This window comes from Glycine max, chromosome 5 (assembly GCF_000004515.6).
Source record: "Glycine max cultivar Williams 82 chromosome 5, Glycine_max_v4.0, whole genome shotgun sequence".
NCBI classification, from domain to species: Eukaryota; Viridiplantae; Streptophyta; class Magnoliopsida; order Fabales; family Fabaceae; genus Glycine; species Glycine max.
Genome location: NC_038241.2, coordinates 40874347 through 40894213, shown reverse-complemented (window position 1 = coordinate 40894213; position 19867 = coordinate 40874347). Strand labels below are relative to the sequence as shown.

The following is a 19867-nucleotide window of genomic DNA, read 5'->3' as shown; positions in this document are numbered from 1 at the left end:
TTTTGATTATCACTGTAGTATATATTGATGAGATTTTTTTTTAAAACAACCCTTCCTATGAGACACCTACTTAATCGGGAGAGCATCTTCCAACGGTGTATCCTCAACTTTATGTTCTGATTAGTGATTATAATACATGTGAAATTAATCTATCAACTGTTCCAACCTTTTCCAAAATGCATCTAATTGGATGTCTCACCAAGCAAAATAGAAATGCAATTTATGTGCCTCACTCTCTTCGACAAAAAAAACACACCTCTTTGATCATTTTTTGCTATCAAAATCACCACGTTAAACAATGACTTAAGCTTACATTTAGACTCTGTGCCTCATCTTCACTAAGAACGTCAATCTCCTTTAAGCTACTGCCTTTTTTGTTGAAAAAAAAAAACACTTAATACGTATTTAGTGCCCGCAGATGAATTTGTTATCTTTTACGTTTTTCCTGGAACATGGGCTATGGCACCTTATAGTGTATAGTGTACTGAAGACAATAATTCTGTAGTACGTATTATTTGTGAAGGAAAAGAGAGATCATTGACCCTCGTCCACCCAACATTTCAGTGCAACAAGGAAACAAAAATTATAGACTTTATCATATTATATCTATCTTTGCTTCCACTATATGCTAATAATTGCAGCACTCAACTAGTAGCACGGAGATAATTTCTTAGCATGCTTACAGTTCAAGATAATTAGACTCAACAACAACAACGAACAAAGCAAAATATCTATCTTCAATATATCTATTACAACTTGGAAAACATAAAATAAAATAAAAATACTCAAAAGCTTTAAGCAATCAATTTTTGTTATTTCATCAACCTTCTCCACATCGATGACCTCCTTTTTCGTTCGTAGAATGAAATGATGCAAACAATTTTTTCCAGGGTGCATCCTTCTGTTGCTCCAACCATGACAGAAAAGCACAATCCAGCAAGTAGAAGTTTACATAGAGAAGCTGGTATTTCACAGGAACATACCAAAAATTAAAAACCTGCACAACTGGCCACACGCCACCTTCTAAAAAATTGGACGCAATCTCATGTTGTAACAAACTGATTTACAAAGTCCCCACTCCCCACATAAAAATCATACTTGTGCCATTACTTCGCAAATTAAAATCTATCTCTATGATATATGTTATTGAAGAATTTCTTTACAGGTGAATTATGTGATAGTAACTCTGCCATATGAAGACATGATTTGATAAGTAGGAAGTACTGAAAGCTGAAAACTGGTAAATAAACTGAACAAGATAGAATTCACATACCAGAAGTGCCCAACTGATCCAACAAAACCGAATCCAAACATACTTGTAACAGCCAAGCGGTTCCAGTTGATCGTAAATTTAGCATCTGAATCCTACCACACCAATACATTATCTTAGGTTGCCAAGAAACTTGTCCATAATCAATAAATCAAAATCAACTAGCTTCAATCAATCAAAAAGTTGCACATGCCAACTTAACTTACCAGCAAGGCAAATTGCTGAAACCGCCAAGAGATATATCAAAATTCAAAATCAATAAAAGCTGGAAATCAAAAGTGTGATGCGTATCACTTGAACTTAAAGGTTCTTACATAAAAGTATTCTTTAGGTATTGATGGAATATATATTTTCGTTAAAATCAGCTTCCATTTTCCATTAAAAATACAAAAAAAAAAAAAATGCCACCTTTAGAAATGCAAACCATGTTATCACACAAGAAATTGACACTTCAACATTGCAGTATATGTTAGCATAACAACAATCCTAGAGTCAGAAAGCAGTGGTTAGACAGAAAAATGATATAATAAAAAATGGGGTTAGTTATATGAGTCATGAGAAAGGGAAATGGGTTGTTACATACAGATAGTTGAAGTAGTTTTTTTGGAGCAGCTGAATGAGTAATGTACTGAGCTGAAAGGTCTCCAACACCCCAGAGAATGGCAGAACTAATAGCTTGGGTCTTTACTGGATGAACAGAAAGGCTATTCTGGTACCAGTTCCACATCTTCATCATCATTGTCTGGAAGAGAAAAGAATAAAAAAGACTTAAGAAACAATATATTCAAATTAAAGTAGAAAAAATACGTAAAACTCATAATTTTAAAAAATTTCTCATTTTCTCTCTTATTTCTTAGTAACCAACCACCATACATGTTACTTAGCCGATGAAGTTTGTTTTTTTAAAACACTGTCTATCTACACTCTACAGATAGAAAATGTTGCAGATTTTTGGACTTTATGCCAATTGCTGTTGGGCTTGGGCTTGCCATCACTACCTTCTCAATTATCCAAAGGATAATTATACCTCCCCTATTTAATAAATATACTTCTTTTTTTACAACATTTTCCCTAAAATACCCTTCCCATTTATTTTTAATTTCAAATTATTCTCCCTTGCTTACGCATGTGACTTTGTTATGGGCGATGGTCTAACCTCAAAGATCGAAGCACTTATCAGTAGTATCTCCGGAAAAAGAGAAAGGGGTTACTACTTACTTACTGGTGGTGAGTGACAGGAAAATGCAATGAAAATAATTTTAATTAGAAGGGTATTTAAGGAAAAATGTTGTAAAAAAGAATAAATTCTCATTTATCGCAACAACCACACAAAAGACAAAGAGAAAGAGAGTTTAAAATGAAAAAAAACGGTAAAGATGAATTTTTTTTTTTGATAAAGAGAAAAAGATATAAATATTATAAAATTTATAATGTAAATAGAAAGAAAGAAAACTGAGAGGTGTCACGTTGAATGTTTAAAATTTAAAATAAAAAGATGTTTTAGTGTATCGATAGTCTTGTATAAACGGTTCACGTGTGTAAAATAATCTTAGCCAACATTATTATTTGGTCATCTACGGTCAAAACTGATAAAAGAAAATAATAACAAAAAAACAAGCCAGGTATCGTTAAACACTTCAGAAATATTTCTGACGATAACATTGTATTCATTAATCAATGTAACAACAATTAAGCCTTCTTAGTTCTTCCAAATATTATTATCAATGAATAAAAAAAAAAAGTAACACCAGGGTGAATGAAGTCTAAAGGGGAAGTTTGAAATTGAGAATCTGGAAGGTGGGGGTTTGAAATTGAGAATCTGGAAGTCTAAAGGGTAAATTTTGATCCTGCCAATAGAATGCTGGCGTGGCCTAATCCACTCCTCGAGTGATCTTTGTCTTTTTCCCATGTCAGCCTCAAAAAAGTACCCCGAAATCTTATTACGATAAATATTTGTGGATAAGAATCTCCAGTGTATACCACACACACGAAAAACCACTAAAGTCCAATTGGATCTTCTTCTGCTAACTATGTAACACAACTTCATTGCTAACTAGGCAGACCATAAGCTTCTCAACTGCTAAAGCTAAACTAAGGTACCATTTCCTTTCCTTCAAGCTTGTAATTTCCTAACTATTATGAACAACACCATCAACTATGCTGCATGCACCATAGTTTACTTCTGAGTCATGATAATGTTCATTTTTTACATTTCACTGCCTGGCTTTTACTTTTAATGCTGAAAGCTGACGACGTGATCATCTAATTGATATTTCAACTGTTTGCTTTGTGAGTTACAATTGGGTGATTGTTTGTTCCTTCTGTATTATTGTTGCTATATATGTAGATAGCAAATTCCCACGATCCAATTCCACGTTCAGCTTCTAAAGTTCTCACCCCAAACATAATGTTTGAGTTATGGATTTTCTTCTTGACTGTTTATTTATGGATTAGATTTTGTGCACTAGTTTGTTGATAAAATGAAGATTTCTGGAGCAAATGTGACTGAGTGTGGGGTTTGTCAGCTTGTGTATGGATTTTAAGCTATAGTTGTTCCATTTTCTCTAAACAGCATAGATTTGCCCTTGACCATACAAAAGTAAACCTTAGCACTAGTACTCTATCTCAATTGGACTCTCTATTGAGCAACTAGATAGCATTTATTTCTACTAATCTCAATTTCTGGATTAATGCCATGCTTCATTTTGTTCATCATTGTGTTTTTGAAAACGCTAGTTCATGAATCATGAAAACCTTCTCTAGTTGATTCTCTTGTGTGTTCTTGATAGAAAATAATCCAGGATGAGGCATCTCCGTTATCATGTGCCAGTATAAGAGCCAGCACTCTGGCTAGGTCTTGTAGCCAGAATCTGATTCTGGCTTGAATGGTAGCTTGCTGAGGCTATCAGAAGCAGTCAAGAATCACCATAGATTTCTGAGAATCAGATCAGGTCTACTCATCAGTCATGGATAGCAGCAAGAAGGGAGCCCTCATGAGTAATGAAAGCGCAAAAGATTTATCAGTCATGGTATTGTGAACTACTTGATTTTTTTTTCATGATGATGTTCGAAAATAATGTGTGCTGTTAATTGCATTAGTTATGACTTCAATTATCCTTAATCTTCCTATGATTTTGACCAGTTAGAAATCTATTGCTTTCTCAAAAATCTCTAGCTATGCGCTAATCATTCTTGAATTCTTAGATTTTAGTAGGACTAGATTGTAGCTTCCTAACATGCAGAGTGTGAAGAAAAATCTTCCCTAATTTTTATCAAATTTTTTAACACATCTAAATTAAGGAAAAATTGGTTTAGACATTTAGTTAGCTTCTTGAATTGCTATGTTATGTTAGACTAAGCTGATGTTTATATAATTAAGGTAAAATTGTACTTTTGGTCCCCCAGTTTATCTCTAATTTCGGATTTGGTTTCCCTATAATTTAATTCACAAATTTGGTTTCCTTATAATTTAATTCACAAATTTGGTCCCCCAATTTTATAAATCCTTGCAAAATTGGTCCTGAAAGCCCGATTTGGACGTTGATCGTTAACCTCAGATGTTGACTGTCATGTGTCAATGCCACGTGTCAACGTCTGAGTGGCTCCCTGTAAAGGCTTCATTTTTTGTAGGTAAAATTACATTTTTGGTTTCCCAGTTTTACTCCAATTTCGATTTTGGTCCCCTTATAATTTAATTCACACATTTGGTCTCCCAGTTTTATAAATTCCTTTATAAATTCAAACAAATTTCATTACAGGAGAAGTTGTATTTCAAATTTCAAACAAAAATATCATTGTCATACATAGGCCACTTAAGCAGTCGTATACACATAATATCGCATGAGGGAGCAAAAAAAGAGGGAGTTATTTCAGAACCTGTTAAAGTAAGAGATCTGAAAATTTCAGACAGGTAAGGATTCATGCGCCACTTTCCCAAGTTGAACAACCCCGAAAGTGGGAGAGAGACAAAAAGTTATTTTTCTCTGGGTTCCAAGTGAGTGAAAAACTTGCGATGAAAAAGAAGTGCGAGATTTATCAAGACCTACCATGTCTCTAGCACCAGTGACTAAACCATTCAAAAGATCAATTTTGCAGGAATAATTTATAAAGAGATTTATAAAACTGGGGGACCAAATGTGTGAATTAAACTATAGGGGGACCAAAATTGAAATTGGAGTAAAACTGATGGACCAAAAGTGTAATTTTACCTAAAAAATGAAGTCTTTACGGGGAATCACTCAAACATTGACACGTGACAGTCAACGGTCAACGTCTAAATCGGGCTTCCAGGATCAATTTTGCATAAATTTATAAAACTGGGGGACCAAATTTGTGAATTAAATTATAGGGGGACCAAATCCGTAATTGGAGATAAAGTGGGGGACCAATTTTACAATTTTGCCTATAATTAATGTATGTTAGTTTGGCTTTTGTTTAGTATAATAATATATGTTCTTCTGGTAAATCATTTTGTGCACTTGTCCGACTTAGACTTATAAGATGCACTCTTTCATTAAATGATTACTCTTTTATTTGTTTGAACTTTATGTCTGTTTAAGCTATCTGTTAGATTTCAGCTTAAAATCAATTGGTATCAAGTGAAGTTATGCAACAAATATATAAGTTGCACCCCGAGAAATATGTGGCATTCAAAACTAATAGGGAGTGGACTAGACTACATTGAATTATATTAATAATCTGAATGAGAATTTTCTGACTGCCATTCAATTGAATTCGTTACCAAAATGGCCCATAAGATTGATAGAGTTTGACATCAGGTTCTGAAACAGCAGCAGTACAAGAAGAACAAACCAAAATTAAGCTCTACTCCACAAGAGAGATGCGATCAATCCCACTGCCTGATCTGTAGGGGAAACAACAGTTGTCAAACAGTTCATGCAAGAACAAAACTGATGAATGCTTTGATTGGAAAAGGGAAGCCACATGAAGCTCAGGCCGTCTTCCACAATTTGACTGAAGAAGGGCATAAGCCAACTCTCATAACATACACAACTCTTGTGGCTGCCCTAACCCGCCAAAAGCGTTTCAAGTCTATTCCTGCACTTCTTTCTAAAGTCGCAGACAATGGGATGAAGCCTGATTCAATACTTCTCAATGCCATGATCAATGCCTTTTCTGATTCTGGCAAGGTAGATGAGGCCATGAAAATCTTTCAGAAAATGAAGGAGTATGGATGTAAACCAACAACTAGTACTTATAATACACTCATTAAAGGATTTGGGATTGTTGGTAGGCCTTATGAGTCTATGAAATTGCTAGAGATGATGGGTCAGGATGAAAATGTGAAACCCAATGATAGAACATATAATATTCTCATCCAAGCCTGGTGTACCAAGAAGAAACTGGAAGAAGCATGGAATGTCTTGCATAAAATGGTGGCTTCTGGCATTCAGCCTGATGTCGTAACATACAACACGATGGCAAGGGCATATGCTCAGAATGGTGAGACAGAGAAGGCTGAAAGACTAATATTGAAAATGCAGTACAACAAAGTGAAACCTAATGAACGAACTTGTGGTATCATAATAAGTGGTTATTGCAAGGAAGGCAATATGACAGAAGCCTTGAGGTTTCTATACAGAATGAAGGAGCTTGGTGTGCATCCAAATCCAGTAGTTTTCAACTCTCTTATCAAAGGATATCTAGACGCTACAGACACAAATGGAGTAGATGAGGTGAGATCTGATATCTTAAACTTCTCATGAGATCAATATTTTCTTGCATGCCTTTCCCTCCAGTTTGTTGACACATTGAAAATACTCCAAGAACCGTTTGCTGCATGTTTATTTTGTCATTTTGTGCTTCTATTCTGTTGGTCTGTAATTATTCAGTATCTAGTATTGTGATAGTAACTTACAGATGAAAATTGTTCAGGCACTGACATTGATGGAAGAATTTGGGATCAAACCAGATGTAGTAACCTTTAGCACCATCATGAATGCATGGAGTTCAGCAGGGCTTATGGACAATTGTGAGGAGATATTCAACGACATGGTGAAGGCCGGTATAGAACCTGACATCCACGCATATAGCATCCTTGCAAAAGGCTATGTGCGTGCGGGACAGCCACGAAAAGCCGAGTCTCTTCTGACTTCTATGAGCAAATATGGTGTACAAACAAACGTGGTGATCTTCACTACCATCATCAGTGGATGGTGTGCCGCAGGCAAAATGGATCGTGCATTTAGCCTTTGTGAGAAAATGCATGAAATGGGAACTTCCCCAAATTTGAAAACTTATGAAACATTAATATGGGGATATGGAGAAGCAAAACAACCATGGAAAGCAGAAGAGATACTTAGTACTATGGAAGAGAGAGGTGTTGTCCCTGAAATGTCAACTATGCAACTGGTGGCTGATGCTTGGCGTGCCATTGGTTTATTCAAAGAAGCCAACAGAATTCTTAATGGTTCAGAAGAAGAATCTGAGCTAGATCAAGAATTTGATAGTGACAAGATGCCAGTGCAAAGCTTGGAGAGTATTTATAAGAAACAGAAACTCAGTGCTTCTCCCTCTAATCTGCTTCAAATACGTGATGTAGTGGTGGCTCATCCAGAAAGAACAACCAATGGAAACATAAGAAGCCGAATGGTAGTCAAACTGTCTGACAACATGCGGAATGTTACTACTTCCATGTTTTTTGTTCGCACAAGAAGTTCATATGGAGTGCAACCACTGATTGTAAGTAGTCAGCAGATTCAAAATCAGGTTGTTAGGCCATTCCTTGACTGTTGCAGAGTAGTGTCAATACTTTGTTGAGGTGACTGACCATTGTGATGATCACAAATTGATTAGTGATGAAACACAAATCCTGTCTAAATAGATTTGTTTGCTTTCATGACAGCACACCATGCCAATGAGTTCAGGTGGAAAAAACTGTAGATACCATTCATGGACTTCAGAAATCAGAACATACGCTTACAATTTTGACAAAATGCTGGTGTAATTTCAATTTGTTGAACTGCTGCTATTCGTATTCAGTGCTCACTAGCCAATGAAATGTGCATCCTGCATCACTACAAAATTCGTTTTGTATTGTTGTGTACACTGAACATTGTTGGAATATCATACTTTTATAAATAGTACTTGTAAGGAAAACACTGAAAAGCATAGAATCATATCAATTAAATGAAATTGCACGAGACCAACATGCTTACTTACTTTACAAATGAGAAGGGACCATTATTAAATTCAAGGTTTAATTGCATTCTCAATACACAAGCACAAGTAGCCATTAGTAACTTGCACTTGTTGGATGTCATGAACTCCAAATGAAATTCCAAGAGCATAACCTTTATGATGCCCAAAGTGGTTTGACGTCACTTCAACAGGTAGCAAAATCGTAGATGGCCATATCCTAGACCACTAGTATAGCACATAAAAAGTATGGCAGAGTTTCAAAGGTGTCTGCACATTATTTTTCACAAACATAAATGTTAAAAATATAACCATGATGAGAAAGAATAAAAAATTCTGATTGATAAATAATTATTCATGTTCTCGAATGTTCATCCTTAAAAGATGAAAATTCAAATTTTAGTCCTACAACAAATTTTTTTCATCCCTTAATAAAGAAGCTTACATGGTATTTTAGGATAAAAATAGTTATTTATCCAAGATATAATTTAATCTTCATCTTTTTTTAAACATAACATTACAATAAATAAATGAATATTATTAATCAATATTATATTTATTAATTAATATTATGCTTATTATTATTATTATGTTTGTTCTATCTGCGCTTATTTTACTTTTTAAGTCTTTATTATACTTGCAATGATTAACAAAATAAAAAAAAATAAAGATTAAATTATATTTTTGAGTAAATAATAATTTTTATCTCTGCATAAAAATTTATCCATTCAAAAATAAAAATAATTATTTATCCAAAATTCTACTTGATATTCTTCAGTTTAAATCAACAATGCTTTTTTAATATATAATTTTACTTTCATTATAATATATAATTTAACAATAATACTTTTTTTCAAAATTCGTTTAAAATTATAAGTATTTTCCATAATCCATGAAAAACTTGATTAAACGCAAACACAATCCACATTGGGAAGTAAGTAATAAAAGACCACCATCAAGCAAAGCAATCACTAGAAGATTTTGTGATTTTTTTTTTTCTTTCTTTCTTTGTTAGCAGAGTTTGCTAGCTCAAATTATCCAACTCTAATTAGGACGACATGCCTTCTCTCTCCGTCATCCCATCACTCCCATGGCTTCAAAACCCTAAATTGAGCCAACCCAATTTCTTCAATTTCCGCTTACCGCCACTCTGTCACCGTCCCCTCGGCAAAAGCACTGCAACTTTTCACCGTAGAATCCTCTGCAAAGCCCTCAGAGATTCCGGCGAGGACTTCAAGGCGGTGCTCAAGTCCGACGACAGTGGTGGCGGAGGCGGCGGCGACGGTGGGGGTGGGGGTGACCGGGATGCGGAGAAGGAAGAAGGTCCCTTGTCGGAGTGGTTGAATTTCACTTCTGATGACGCAAAAACGGTGCTTGCGGCTCTCGCAATTTCGCTTGCGTTTCGATCATTCGTGGCGGAGCCGAGGTTCATTCCTTCGCTGTCAATGTATCCTACATTGGATGTTGGAGATCGAATTATTGCTGAGAAGGTACCTTTTTTCTTCATTTACCTTCTTCTAATTTTACTTTTATTTATTAAATAAATTCTAAGTTTCTTATACACTTTATCCTCTGAAACTGAAAGTACTACACTCTTCTCACTTTAGTTTTGAAATATAATGAGATTTGCTCAATGTTGAAAGTAACTACTCCACCAAAGAAAATAAAATAACGTGTCGAGACAACATCTTGTGTGTGGATATGGCTATGATATATGATGCGTCACCATGTGAAGAATTGAAGATACATCCTCATGTGAAAACTTCAGCTATTTCTTGGAATATGATAACAGTTTGGTGCTTTTCTGTAATGTTTGGGAAAGCTGTCTGTCAGGCACTGGAAACATACGAGTTGAGGTTTTTGTTCACTACTTTTCAAATGATTAACTGATTTTTTTTCATGAAATCTTTAAGTTTCTTATCTTTGTGAGTGCTAGTGATTGGAATGTTGATTGTCTGAAAAATTTTGTGAACTGTGAATCTAAAAATTGCGGATTGTGAGACATATACAAGGTTATGGGGATTATGATCTATTTTTTTATTTTTTGTTTTGCTGAAACAGATTATTTACTGGCTTAGTTTTTTTACAGATCATAGTTTTGTATTTGTAGCTATTTGTTGTGACGAGAAATTTTTAATGTTGAATTTGATTACTTCCCAAAAAGTAGATGAATCCGTAGGCCTTGATAGTTGTGACACAAATCATGTAACATATAGCTATGCTCTTTTAATAGATTTTGACATCAGCATTCAGCTAGACTTTCTTTCTATCTGTTATGATGCATCTCCATTGTAAAGATACATCTTCATGTTTTCAGGTTTCATACTATTTTAGAAAACCATGTGCAAGTGACATAGTGATATTTAAAAGCCCTCCGGTGCTTCAAGAAGTTGGATACAGCAATTTTGATGTGTTTATAAAGCGTATGGTTGCAAAGGAAGGTGATATTGTGGAGGTAAGATCTCTGAATTAGAGCATTCATACTCTTATTTCATGATTGGCTTTTCATTGTTTGTTCAGTTCCTTGATTAACAAATTTTACTGTGCATTGTTCTATCTCATGGCTAGTGACTTCAACTAATTGTTGCATTTTCATTCGTGATCCTGTTCTTTTCTTTTGCTTGTCCATGGATTTGTGTTCCCACTTGCTTGTTTTCTTGTTTTTAGAGGGAAGTTTATTTTTTTCTAGTTCAAAAGTATGGTTAACTAGGGTTCTTGGTTTTTACATGGTCTTGGAACTTTAAAGTTTGCATGAATGTAAGTAATTTATAATTTAAGTCAGATTCTTGGGGTGCTTGATTCAGTGCCTCTTTGGTCTCTTAAATATCACTAATTGAATTATTTGCAGGTTCGTAAAGGGCATCTTGTAGTTAATGGGGTTGAGAAGAATGAAGAGTACATCCTTGAACCACCTGCTTATGAGATGAAACCCACAGTAAGTTGTACCTTTTACTCCCTTTTTTCCATTTCATATGATATTTTAGTAAAAAAAAAGCTCCAAATTAGTTGTCGTTTTTCAGAACCAATGAAGCATTAAATAGTTTTTCCCCCATGAAGTACCCTTAGTGGGAGTAGTTGTTGGTATTAAATAAGAAAAGGTCTAATTAATTAGAGAGATAAAGGGTATATTAGAAAGTTACATGATATATTTTATGAAATTCAAAGTACTAATTACATTATTTAATACCTGTGCCAAAACCTTAAAATTCATATAAAATGGAATGGAGGGAGTAATATTTTGGCTCTGTTGTCTTCCCCTCCTCTCTTTTGGTCCTTGCATGACTGTGATATGCCAAGTCATCCATTGGAATGAATGCAAGGACATCTCAGTGAGACTGTAACTATCAAGTATCTTATGTAATATGTATTGTATGAGTATGAGTATTTCTAAGTGTTAAGTAAAGTTTAAAAACTAAATTAAAAGAAAAACATTTAAATTTATAATTGGGTTTTCTAATGTGTCTATTATTCACATGATAAGAAGACAAAATAAAATGTTTTTATTGAAAAGGAAATTCTAATTTAATTCCAAGGATTGATTAAGATAATTTGAGCTAGGCCTGTGAAGGTTGATCAATGTGTTGGGTATGATCTTAGGACAGTAAACAGAGGAATTGGAGGCAGGGTGTTTCTTCCTGCACCCCATAAAAATCAAGGGATGTAATTTTTACATTCCAAATCTGATTTTTATGAGGGTGTAGGAAGCTTTAGTCTTGGAGGCATACTACAGCTTTGCAGTGTTCTGTTTTGGGCTAGGATAGTTCTGACCCTGTTCATAACTTGGTTACTTGTTTGTTGATTTGTGTTTAATTTATAATATTTGTTTTGCAGCGTGTGCCAGAGAACTACGTCTTTGTAATGGGAGACAACCGCAATAACAGCTATGACTCCCATGTGTGGTAATGGCTGTGTTTAATTATCCAAATGCATTCATTATCTTAAGTGATAAGTAATGTTATTTCTACGAGTACTTGCTAACTATGTTGCGAATGAAATATAATTTTGTTAGGGGTCCCCTGCCAGCCAAGAATATCATAGATAGATCGGTATTTCGCTATTGGCCACCAAATAGAATTGCTGGCACAGTTTCTAAGGAAAGTTGCAGTGTTGAAACCACGCAGACGCAGGAGAGTGCGGAGACTTCGCTACCATCTCAATGACCACTCTTTCCATCCATCGATTATTGTAGACTGTACAACCTTTCCTAATTTTTGTATTGTCCGATTTTGTTATTCAATTTTAGAAAAGATATAGGATGTTTGTTTGGTAAGGTGGAAAAAACATTTCTAGGTTACTTCATATTCTTTATATTGGTTCTTGTAAATTATCTATTACTCAAATCTACACTGATTTTATTTTGCTTGAAGATTAGTTCCGGTAAAAGATACATGTCATCCAAAAAATCACCACCAACTTATCGACTAACTTTTCTTAGAATTTATTTTGCTTTAAGGAATGCACAATAGTATAATACATTGTAAATCTATTTACTATTTAATAAAATCATATCCTGATTATTAACTTTGTTTCCCGCTAAATTGGTCTATTTTCCAGCTGTTGTTCTGTTAGACAGTAGTCACAATTTTTCACCTTTATCTGCTTCTGCTTCTCCCTCACACCGTTTACTATGTTACAAATGTACCTTTTCCTCCGAAAGTTGATGCTGAGCACTAACATAACAACTTGAAGACGGAGTCTAGGGTGGGAAACCTGAATAGATCTTTCAACGTGGGAAATAAACATGGTGCGTTGGATATGGATCATTTTAAATCAACATCTATAGACTATTTTAGAAATATTTGCACTAGAATAGATTAAGAAAGAAATATTACACAGCATTCTTTCCCTTCCATCCTTCACCCACTCCAACCACTCCTCCCTCACCGACACCACTTACTCCTCCAGTGGGTCTAATTCCGCTGGGCCATACTTCACTTCGCATCATTTCATTTAAGCATTTAATCAAGAGTTTTCAGGGGAAAAAACCCACAAAGTTACTCAACTGTTATAAAGAAAATAATCTCTTTGATATTTTTTTAAAACTTTTTTATCCTCAATTATTATAAATCATTATAACATTTAATTTGAATTTCCAACAACAATTACATCTTTTAAAACAAATTACACTCATTTACATATATGGATCACTTCTAAGTTGAGACACGGAGTCTTTTTTTGCAGTAGTAATAATAATAATGTTTTGGGACTCTAATTAATCTTCAAAGTCCAAGCATCTTAATGGAGTCATGGAATTGTCATCGAAGAACAAAGACAAAAAGTTGTTCATCTGCTTCAACCTCATCATCAACATCGGCGACCCTTTCTCACCCCTAATGCCAAAAAGCAATGTCGACAACTCTATTTTATCGTATCTCGCAGTTGCTGGAAAGGACGATGTTGCTTTGCCAGCCATGTTGTCGTCGATGTTCGAAAAAGCAGATGACAAGGAGGAAAATGCAGTTGTTGTCAGGATGGAGTGGTGCTGTCAAAGAGAGAGAAGTTCAGTGAAGGATGAAGGAAAAGGAGTGTCCAATATTTCTTTGAGCAAATTACCCTCACATATCTTTTTTTTTTTTTGAAAAAATGTAAATTATATTAAACCCAAAATGATACAATAATGAACTGGGCATACCCACAGTTAAAGAAAATCAAAAGTCTCCTTAATACAAGAAGACCTAGATCAAGATGCTAAAACAAATGCAACAGGTGCGCTTGTCTATACATAAAAAACTTAATCTTGCTAATAACCTCTATTACTGTAAATTGATAATCTTCAAAAATCAGTTTGTTCCTAGACAACCAGATGTAGTAGACTAGACTCTAAACAACGTAATTTTCCTTGAACACCTGATGTGAATCTGCCCCTAATTAAAGAGTCAGTAATGCGCTGTAAAGAAGTGAAACGCCTGCGGAAAGGAGCCAAATCACGAATGTGAGCCCAAACTTGGAGAGATTTTCTGCAAGAAAAGAACAAATGAGCAGCCGATTCCTTTTAGCAAGCCACAGAGTGAAAGACATCTTAGGGGGGATTGTTGGGTTCCATATAACAGAACACCAACTAGCAGTAGGCTTGACACCTCTAATGTATTTATAGACTTTGCCAACAAACAATTGTTCATTGGTGCTCCAAGATTGAATCCTCTTTTTGACCTCTTTCGTACTTAGCTCTTTGGAGATAATAAAGTCCCTTATTTGAATGATTTTCTTTATCAAAACTGAATCTGATGAAGAAGTATTGTAATTTTACACATCGCTCTCTCTCTGAAATAGTAATGGTGAACCCACCGAACCCATAGAGAATTTTTCTTACAATGAAAGTCTCACTCCCACAGAATACAGGAAAGAAGCACAAGGTTTCAATTTTTGATTTAAAAGGCCTAAACCCCCCTCACATATCTTATGTTTATAAGATATTACACTCGAATCCTAGGTTTGCCTCCCTCAAGCAAACACTTAACTCTTTTTACATTTCTCACAAGTGACTGCTCCTTCCACCAAAAAGGGGTTGGTCATGGATATGGTTTCACAAATACCAATTGATTCAAATTGATTTGAAAAATTTAGATTGGATTATTAATGTATTTGAGTCAAAATTGAAATGAATTGATCAAAACTGTTCAAGTGATGATATTATATTTAATTATATTAAATATTTGAATAAATTATGATATAAAATAATAATTTAAAAAAAATAATTCATTAATCCAAATTAAATCAAATCATTCAAAAATAAATTAAATTGAATTTAAAAAAATATATAAAAACTAAACCAACCCGATTATTGAGTTAGATTTTAAATTTAATTAAAATCGATCCAAACTAACCCACAAATACCCCTACCCACAACCACCAACAATACCCAACCACACCGCCTAGAAATGACCGCCAGGAGGGTGAATGTACCCCAATACCTAAAACCAAAGTTTGTTTTTCTCCGACAAACCCAACTCGTCGATCGAATCAAGCCACCCCAACTCTAATCCGAAAGCAACGCTGCATGGAGTTTATGAGACCTCATCACAAAGGCACTTTGGTATATCTAACCCATCGTCACAGATCTGATCTCGCCATCGCGCTCCCATCTCAGAACTAACCTCACTAACGTCCAAAATTTCCTCTACCGTCCCAAGTTCCATGACCTCCCCCACCACCATCTTCGTATTCACGTTCACAAATGTCACTGGCAACAAATCTCGTCCAAAACCAAAAAACAGAGGAACCCAAAGTCGCATACGATTCTCAATAGATCTTGTTTGATTTTGGCTCAATGCAAGATATCTCCAAATACGAATTCTGATAAGAATGCCAAACCAATTGAACGCCTTCCTTACTCACTGTTAGTGAGTGTAGTGAACGGATTAGTGACCCAGAAGAAAAAAAAAGTCTTGATATCACGTGATTTGTTTTATTTGGGATTATGTCTTCTAAACTTCGACGATTGTTTATGCCTTCCATCAATCTTTTTTTTATTCTTCCCCAAGAAAGCAAGAACAAGTTGGTTACGTTTGTTGATTGTCTACATTGGTGTTATTGCTAGAACTTTTTTTATGAAATTCCGAAGCTGTCTGTAAGTGTCGAGTGTTCTTAACTTGATAAGAACATCAATGGTTTGCCAACAAAATAGATAAGGATTTGTTACAAAAAAAACTTTTTAATTAATTTTTAACTTAAATAACCTTTATTAGCCCTTGCAAAAATGTGCTATAAGAATTAAAATAATATTTTTTCAAAAATAATAACAGTAAATTATAAGTACTCAAACAAGTTATTTAAACCTTAATTTTTTTTAAATAGTAAATCTAACGAAAAACACATCGTCATACGGGAGGCATTGCTTTAAAAAATACAAACTCAAGTTTACTACCATTCTGTGATGCAATTCATTCTTCTATTTCTTATTAGTAATACATAGTGTTTTATCAAAAAACAGCTTACAAGTTGACAAAATTTTCGTTTAAACTTACAACCATAACTGATAGAATACACACGTTTAAACGATGGCATAAAATACACAACTGTCAGAAAATCACTTGGCGACACTACTAAATTTTAACCGTTTTTTGGCTTGGATGTTTTTTAGCCTGGATGCTTGAATTCTCTTCTGACTTCTCTTCCCCTCCACGGCCATATTTTTGCCACAAGGAACCAAAAAAATAGTTAATAATTTCCGAGTTCAAGGGACGCGAACTCGAATAAGGAAGCAATGAGGAAACAGACTCATTCAACGATCCCAGGTCTAAGTGTATTACCTCGCAGCTTCTGTACCCAGAACTTCAATTACGTATTTTCAATAGATCCACGATTATTCAATGCTTCGGCTTAATGAAAGGAATTGTATTACTCATTATACAATTTCTACATAGTTTAATAATTTACATACAAAAGATATGGGTGATGACAACATATTCTTTCATTTAACCATGCTTAACTAAATCATACTAAAGAAAAAAAACTACTAACTTACAGCATCAATCAACCACATAGACGAAAATGGTCAACAAAGAAATAATATAATGACCTCAGACATCCAAGGAAGGATAAAAGCAGCACAAGCTCTCAAGCCTGGCGAAGGCGAAAGCTCTTAGGCGGCCACTGCGAATGTTTTGAGAAACAAGCCTTTGGATTTATCATCATTGGCGTGGATCAATGTGACAAAATGCTAAAATAAAAAATTGGTGAGAAAAACTTGTATACAAAACTTATAAAACTTAAATGAAATACAAAACAAAATAATCAATTCACTGCACAATGAACCAACTCTCAGACATCCAAGGAAGGATAATAGCAGCATTAGCTCTCAAGCCTGGCGAAGGCGAAAGCTCTTGGCCGGCCACTGCGAATGTTTAGAGAAACAAGCCTTTGAATTTATCATCATCGAGTTGTTGAAGGACGAGCAAAAATTTCATAACTATGGAGGACAAATCAATTTCATAAAAATGAAACAATGCAAAAAAAATCATAAAACAAAGCCAATCGAATCAAATCAAATATGCATCAAAGCTACAGAATCTCAGACATCCAAGGAAGGATAATAACAGCATAAGCTCTCAAGCCTGGCGAAGGCGAAAGCTCTTAGGCGGCCACTGCGAATGTTTAGAGAAACAAGCCTTTGTGATTGTCATCATCGACTAATTAAACATTCAAAACTAAATTAATATATTTCATTGAGTAATGAATTAATCATCAACCCAAATGTAGTTAAGAAACAACAACGAAAAAAAACACCAACAATAAACATAATTTAAGGTATAACGTCTCAGACATCCAAGGAAGGATAAAAGCAGCACTAGCTCTCAAGCCTGGCGAAGGCGAAAGCTCTTAGGCGGCCACTGCGAATGTTTTGAGAAACAGCCTTAAAAGATATCATCACAGACAACAACCAATGTATTACCTGAGGAAATAATAATGCATGCGAACTAATCATCAGTAAGAAAATAACATTCATTGATCATACGAACTCAAATATAAAGATATTCCATCCTACAATGATCAGCAAAACATTAAAAAAAAACAAAGCTGACAAGGTGAATCGGAAGGAAGCATTATATGTGAGGGACACATTCATCCCTAGCCTAGAGCAATCAGAGGCATTGCTAAAGGGGGCTGACGAATACTCCAAAAACTAAATGGCAGAACGGGTAATTTAACAGTCAACAAATAAAAAGTTATGTTAAGGGGTCATCAGATAGGAGCGAAAGACTAAAAACAGAATTAATCACAGATAAATCATCTGAACTATGCTTCTAATCATCATATAACCCTTCTACAATTAAACCGGTCAAGGGACCAAACTAATAGATTTAAAAAAATACTCAAACTACACGAACTCACAAACATCTCAAAAAGAAATACAGCAAAAAAAAGAAAATCAAAACCGTTAAAGGCAAGGCCTCAGAAGGAAGGCAGTAGGGTCTGTAATCATAAAAAAATCATACATTACACATTTACCAGTTCTCTCGTCATTGGCAAAAGAATGAACAGAAGATTAAAAAAAAATCAAACATTCCAATCATAAAAGAAAAACATTTCCTTGGAAGACTAGACCTAAACGAACAATCTTATGAAAACAGACAAATAGTTGGCCTCATAGAGAAGATTAGATTGTTCCACACGAAATAGTTCAGACATATGCTTGTCTATTATTTATGATTTAATCATAGGCCGATCGAAAGAGTAAGAATCATAGAAAACTAATACTAACAACGTAAAACAATTTATTGAAGAGGGAAAAAGGGACTCAGAATATGGGTGGTGATATAGCAGGATGGTCGGCAAGGCCGGTTAGGCCAATTACGACGAACGAGACCTAATCACAGAAATCGTCACAGTCCCATTCCTTCTAATCAATAATCGGCAATCACAAACAAGAGAATACTGAAAGCAGCGAAGGAAATTGGATCGCAGAGGAAGACGGAAACCCTAGCCTCAACAACCGGCAATCACATGTTGGTTAGGTACATAGAGAGTGCTTATAAAGAGGAGAATTGTGAACTAGGGTTTTGGGTGACTCGGTGATGTCTCTAGCACGTGCTGAGGGTGCGCCCTTCCTAACCTGCGCTATCAAATAACCTAGCCAAATTACTCGGGAGGTTAAGTTAGTGAACGTATTTTTTTTTTACACCAAGGTTTTACTTTTTTTAAATCTTAGTTGTGAAACTTGGAAATTTAACGTTTTGATTGCACATTAGGATGGATGATCTCCATGTGAAATTCTTATTTTGCACTTTTTAAAAAAAAATCGAGCTTTTGTCCTCCTCAATACAAAAAAGCATTGGAACTTGTTTTAATTTCTTTAATTAGTAAAATATTTATAATTAATCACAAATAGATGCAATTTGAAAAACTATTAGTTAAATTAAATATTGATTTAATTTAATTTTAATTTGAAAATATTAATTTTAATAGATATTAAATTCATAAAAAATAATTAAATAATAAATAAACCAAAGGCTTAAATAATTTTTAGTACTTGTAAAATAGATTGATTTGATTTTGGTACCTAATTTTTTTTCAAATTTAGTATTTCATATTTTTGTGTGAGATTTTATTATTTGTCGCTAGTAAATTTTTTTAATTAATATTGTGACTGACGGAACGTCACATCATTAAGTTTAGGTCATCTAAAAATTCTTGGTTTAATAACAAAGTCATTTTCATGATAAGTATTTTTTTCAAAAATAAAAGATTTGTTAGGTACCAAAAAAAATTGTTTCACTGCTAAAGGTTAGGTACCAAAACATCAATATTTTATAGATACCAAAAAGATATTTAAACATAGAACCAAAAACAATTATATAGTCATTGCACCACATGAACTTTCAACTTTCTTATTGTTTTTATTTTCTAGTTTGATATTCTTCAATCCCTTGAGACTTATTTGACACACTTTAAATCTATAAGCATTTAAGATCAAGTGAATATTTTGTGTGTTTGATCCTC

At 34.4% G+C, this 19867-nt stretch overlaps 3 protein-coding genes and 8 non-coding genes across 15 annotated transcripts; 2 read left to right on the top strand and 9 right to left on the bottom strand.

The window, feature by feature from the left end:
* Positions 1–453: 453 nt before the first annotated feature.
* LOC100784763 (uncharacterized) lies at positions 454–2193 on the bottom strand. Of its 3 annotated transcripts, none has more exons than XM_014776101.2 (4): positions 2144–2193; positions 1854–2012; positions 1274–1365; positions 454–961 (listed from the first exon to the last, which is right to left on the bottom strand). In XM_014776101.2, the coding sequence occupies exons 2-4, from the start codon at positions 2007–2009 to the stop codon at positions 949–951; spliced, it is 261 nt and encodes an 86-aa protein (XP_014631587.1). In that variant the 5' UTR covers positions 2010–2012; positions 2144–2193; the 3' UTR covers positions 454–948. The 3 variants fall into 3 exon arrangements, with proteins under 3 accessions (XP_014631587.1, XP_006580466.1, XP_025984383.1); XM_006580403.3 differs by having other exon boundaries at positions 1274–1358; XM_026128598.2 differs by lacking the exon at positions 2144–2193 and having other exon boundaries at positions 1274–1358; positions 1854–2119.
* Positions 2194–3217: 1024 nt separating this feature from the next.
* On the top strand, positions 3218–8373 carry LOC100820389 (pentatricopeptide repeat-containing protein At5g21222). 3 transcript variants are annotated; one of them, XM_006580405.3, is made up of 4 exons: positions 3218–3366; positions 4060–4299; positions 6064–6966; positions 7166–8373. In XM_006580405.3, the coding sequence occupies exons 2-4, from the start codon at positions 4237–4239 to the stop codon at positions 8048–8050; spliced, it is 1851 nt and encodes a 616-aa protein (XP_006580468.1). In that variant the 5' UTR covers positions 3218–3366; positions 4060–4236; the 3' UTR covers positions 8051–8373. The 3 variants fall into 3 exon arrangements, with proteins under 3 accessions (XP_006580468.1, XP_006580467.1, XP_003525271.1); XM_006580404.3 differs by having other exon boundaries at positions 6061–6966; XM_003525223.4 differs by having other exon boundaries at positions 6049–6966.
* Positions 8374–9352: 979 nt separating this feature from the next.
* LOC100785296 (chloroplast processing peptidase) lies at positions 9353–12794 on the top strand. The gene is made up of 5 exons (XM_003524346.5): positions 9353–9918; positions 10746–10883; positions 11277–11363; positions 12260–12327; positions 12438–12794. The coding sequence occupies exons 1-5, from the start codon at positions 9487–9489 to the stop codon at positions 12586–12588; spliced, it is 876 nt and encodes a 291-aa protein (XP_003524394.1). The 5' UTR covers positions 9353–9486; the 3' UTR covers positions 12589–12794.
* A 4149-nt stretch (positions 12795–16943) lies between these two features.
* Positions 16944–17067, bottom strand: LOC113001804 (small nucleolar RNA SNORD14). Its single transcript, XR_003267290.1, has one exon. It is a non-coding gene; the product is annotated as a small nucleolar RNA SNORD14 (small nucleolar RNA).
* Positions 17068–17184: 117 nt separating this feature from the next.
* On the bottom strand, positions 17185–17308 carry LOC113001782 (small nucleolar RNA SNORD14). The gene has a single exon (XR_003267268.1). It is a non-coding gene; the product is annotated as a small nucleolar RNA SNORD14 (small nucleolar RNA).
* Positions 17309–17434: 126 nt separating this feature from the next.
* LOC113001793 (small nucleolar RNA SNORD14) lies at positions 17435–17558 on the bottom strand. Its single transcript, XR_003267279.1, has one exon. It is a non-coding gene; the product is annotated as a small nucleolar RNA SNORD14 (small nucleolar RNA).
* Positions 17559–17680: 122 nt separating this feature from the next.
* On the bottom strand, positions 17681–17803 carry LOC113001713 (small nucleolar RNA SNORD14). Its single transcript, XR_003267201.1, has one exon. It is a non-coding gene; the product is annotated as a small nucleolar RNA SNORD14 (small nucleolar RNA).
* Positions 17804–17896: 93 nt separating this feature from the next.
* On the bottom strand, positions 17897–18009 carry LOC113001753 (small nucleolar RNA snoR99). The gene has a single exon (XR_003267240.1). It is a non-coding gene; the product is annotated as a small nucleolar RNA snoR99 (small nucleolar RNA).
* Positions 18010–18101: 92 nt separating this feature from the next.
* On the bottom strand, positions 18102–18191 carry LOC113001742 (small nucleolar RNA snR60/Z15/Z230/Z193/J17). Its single transcript, XR_003267229.1, has one exon. It is a non-coding gene; the product is annotated as a small nucleolar RNA snR60/Z15/Z230/Z193/J17 (small nucleolar RNA).
* Positions 18192–18315: 124 nt separating this feature from the next.
* On the bottom strand, positions 18316–18396 carry LOC113001752 (small nucleolar RNA U83). The gene has a single exon (XR_003267239.1). It is a non-coding gene; the product is annotated as a small nucleolar RNA U83 (small nucleolar RNA).
* A 265-nt stretch (positions 18397–18661) lies between these two features.
* LOC113001745 (small nucleolar RNA Z43) lies at positions 18662–18759 on the bottom strand. Its single transcript, XR_003267232.1, has one exon. It is a non-coding gene; the product is annotated as a small nucleolar RNA Z43 (small nucleolar RNA).
* Between the last annotated feature and the right edge of the window lie 1108 nt (positions 18760–19867).

What these genes read in the sequence shown, in the direction of transcription:
- LOC100820389 (XM_003525223.4), top strand. Translation starts at nt 4,237, where the DNA reads ATGGATAGCAGCAAGAAGGGAGCCCTCATGAGTAATGAAAGCGCAAAA. An exon ending in CAAAAGATTTATCAGTCATG is followed by an intron (nt 4,300 to 6,048) that starts GTATTGTGAACT and finishes GTTTGACATCAG; the next exon opens with GTTCTGAAACAGCAGCAGTA. An exon ending in ACACAAATGGAGTAGATGAG is followed by an intron (nt 6,967 to 7,165) that starts GTGAGATCTGAT and finishes AAAATTGTTCAG; the next exon opens with GCACTGACATTGATGGAAGA.
- LOC100785296 (XM_003524346.5), top strand. Translation starts at nt 9,487, where the DNA reads ATGCCTTCTCTCTCCGTCATCCCATCACTCCCATGGCTTCAAAACCCT. An exon ending in AGGAAGGTGATATTGTGGAG is followed by an intron (nt 10,884 to 11,276) that starts GTAAGATCTCTG and finishes AATTATTTGCAG; the next exon opens with GTTCGTAAAGGGCATCTTGT. An exon ending in CTTATGAGATGAAACCCACA is followed by an intron (nt 11,364 to 12,259) that starts GTAAGTTGTACC and finishes TTTGTTTTGCAG; the next exon opens with CGTGTGCCAGAGAACTACGT.
- LOC100784763 (XM_006580403.3), bottom strand. Translation starts at nt 2,009, where the DNA reads ATGATGATGAAGATGTGGAACTGGTACCAGAATAGCCTTTCTGTTCAT. An exon ending in AAAAACTACTTCAACTATCT is followed by an intron (nt 1,359 to 1,853) that starts GTATGTAACAAC and finishes GGTAGGATTCAG; the next exon opens with ATGCTAAATTTACGATCAAC. An exon ending in GGATCAGTTGGGCACTTCTG is followed by an intron (nt 962 to 1,273) that starts GTATGTGAATTC and finishes GTGAAATACCAG; the next exon opens with CTTCTCTATGTAAACTTCTA.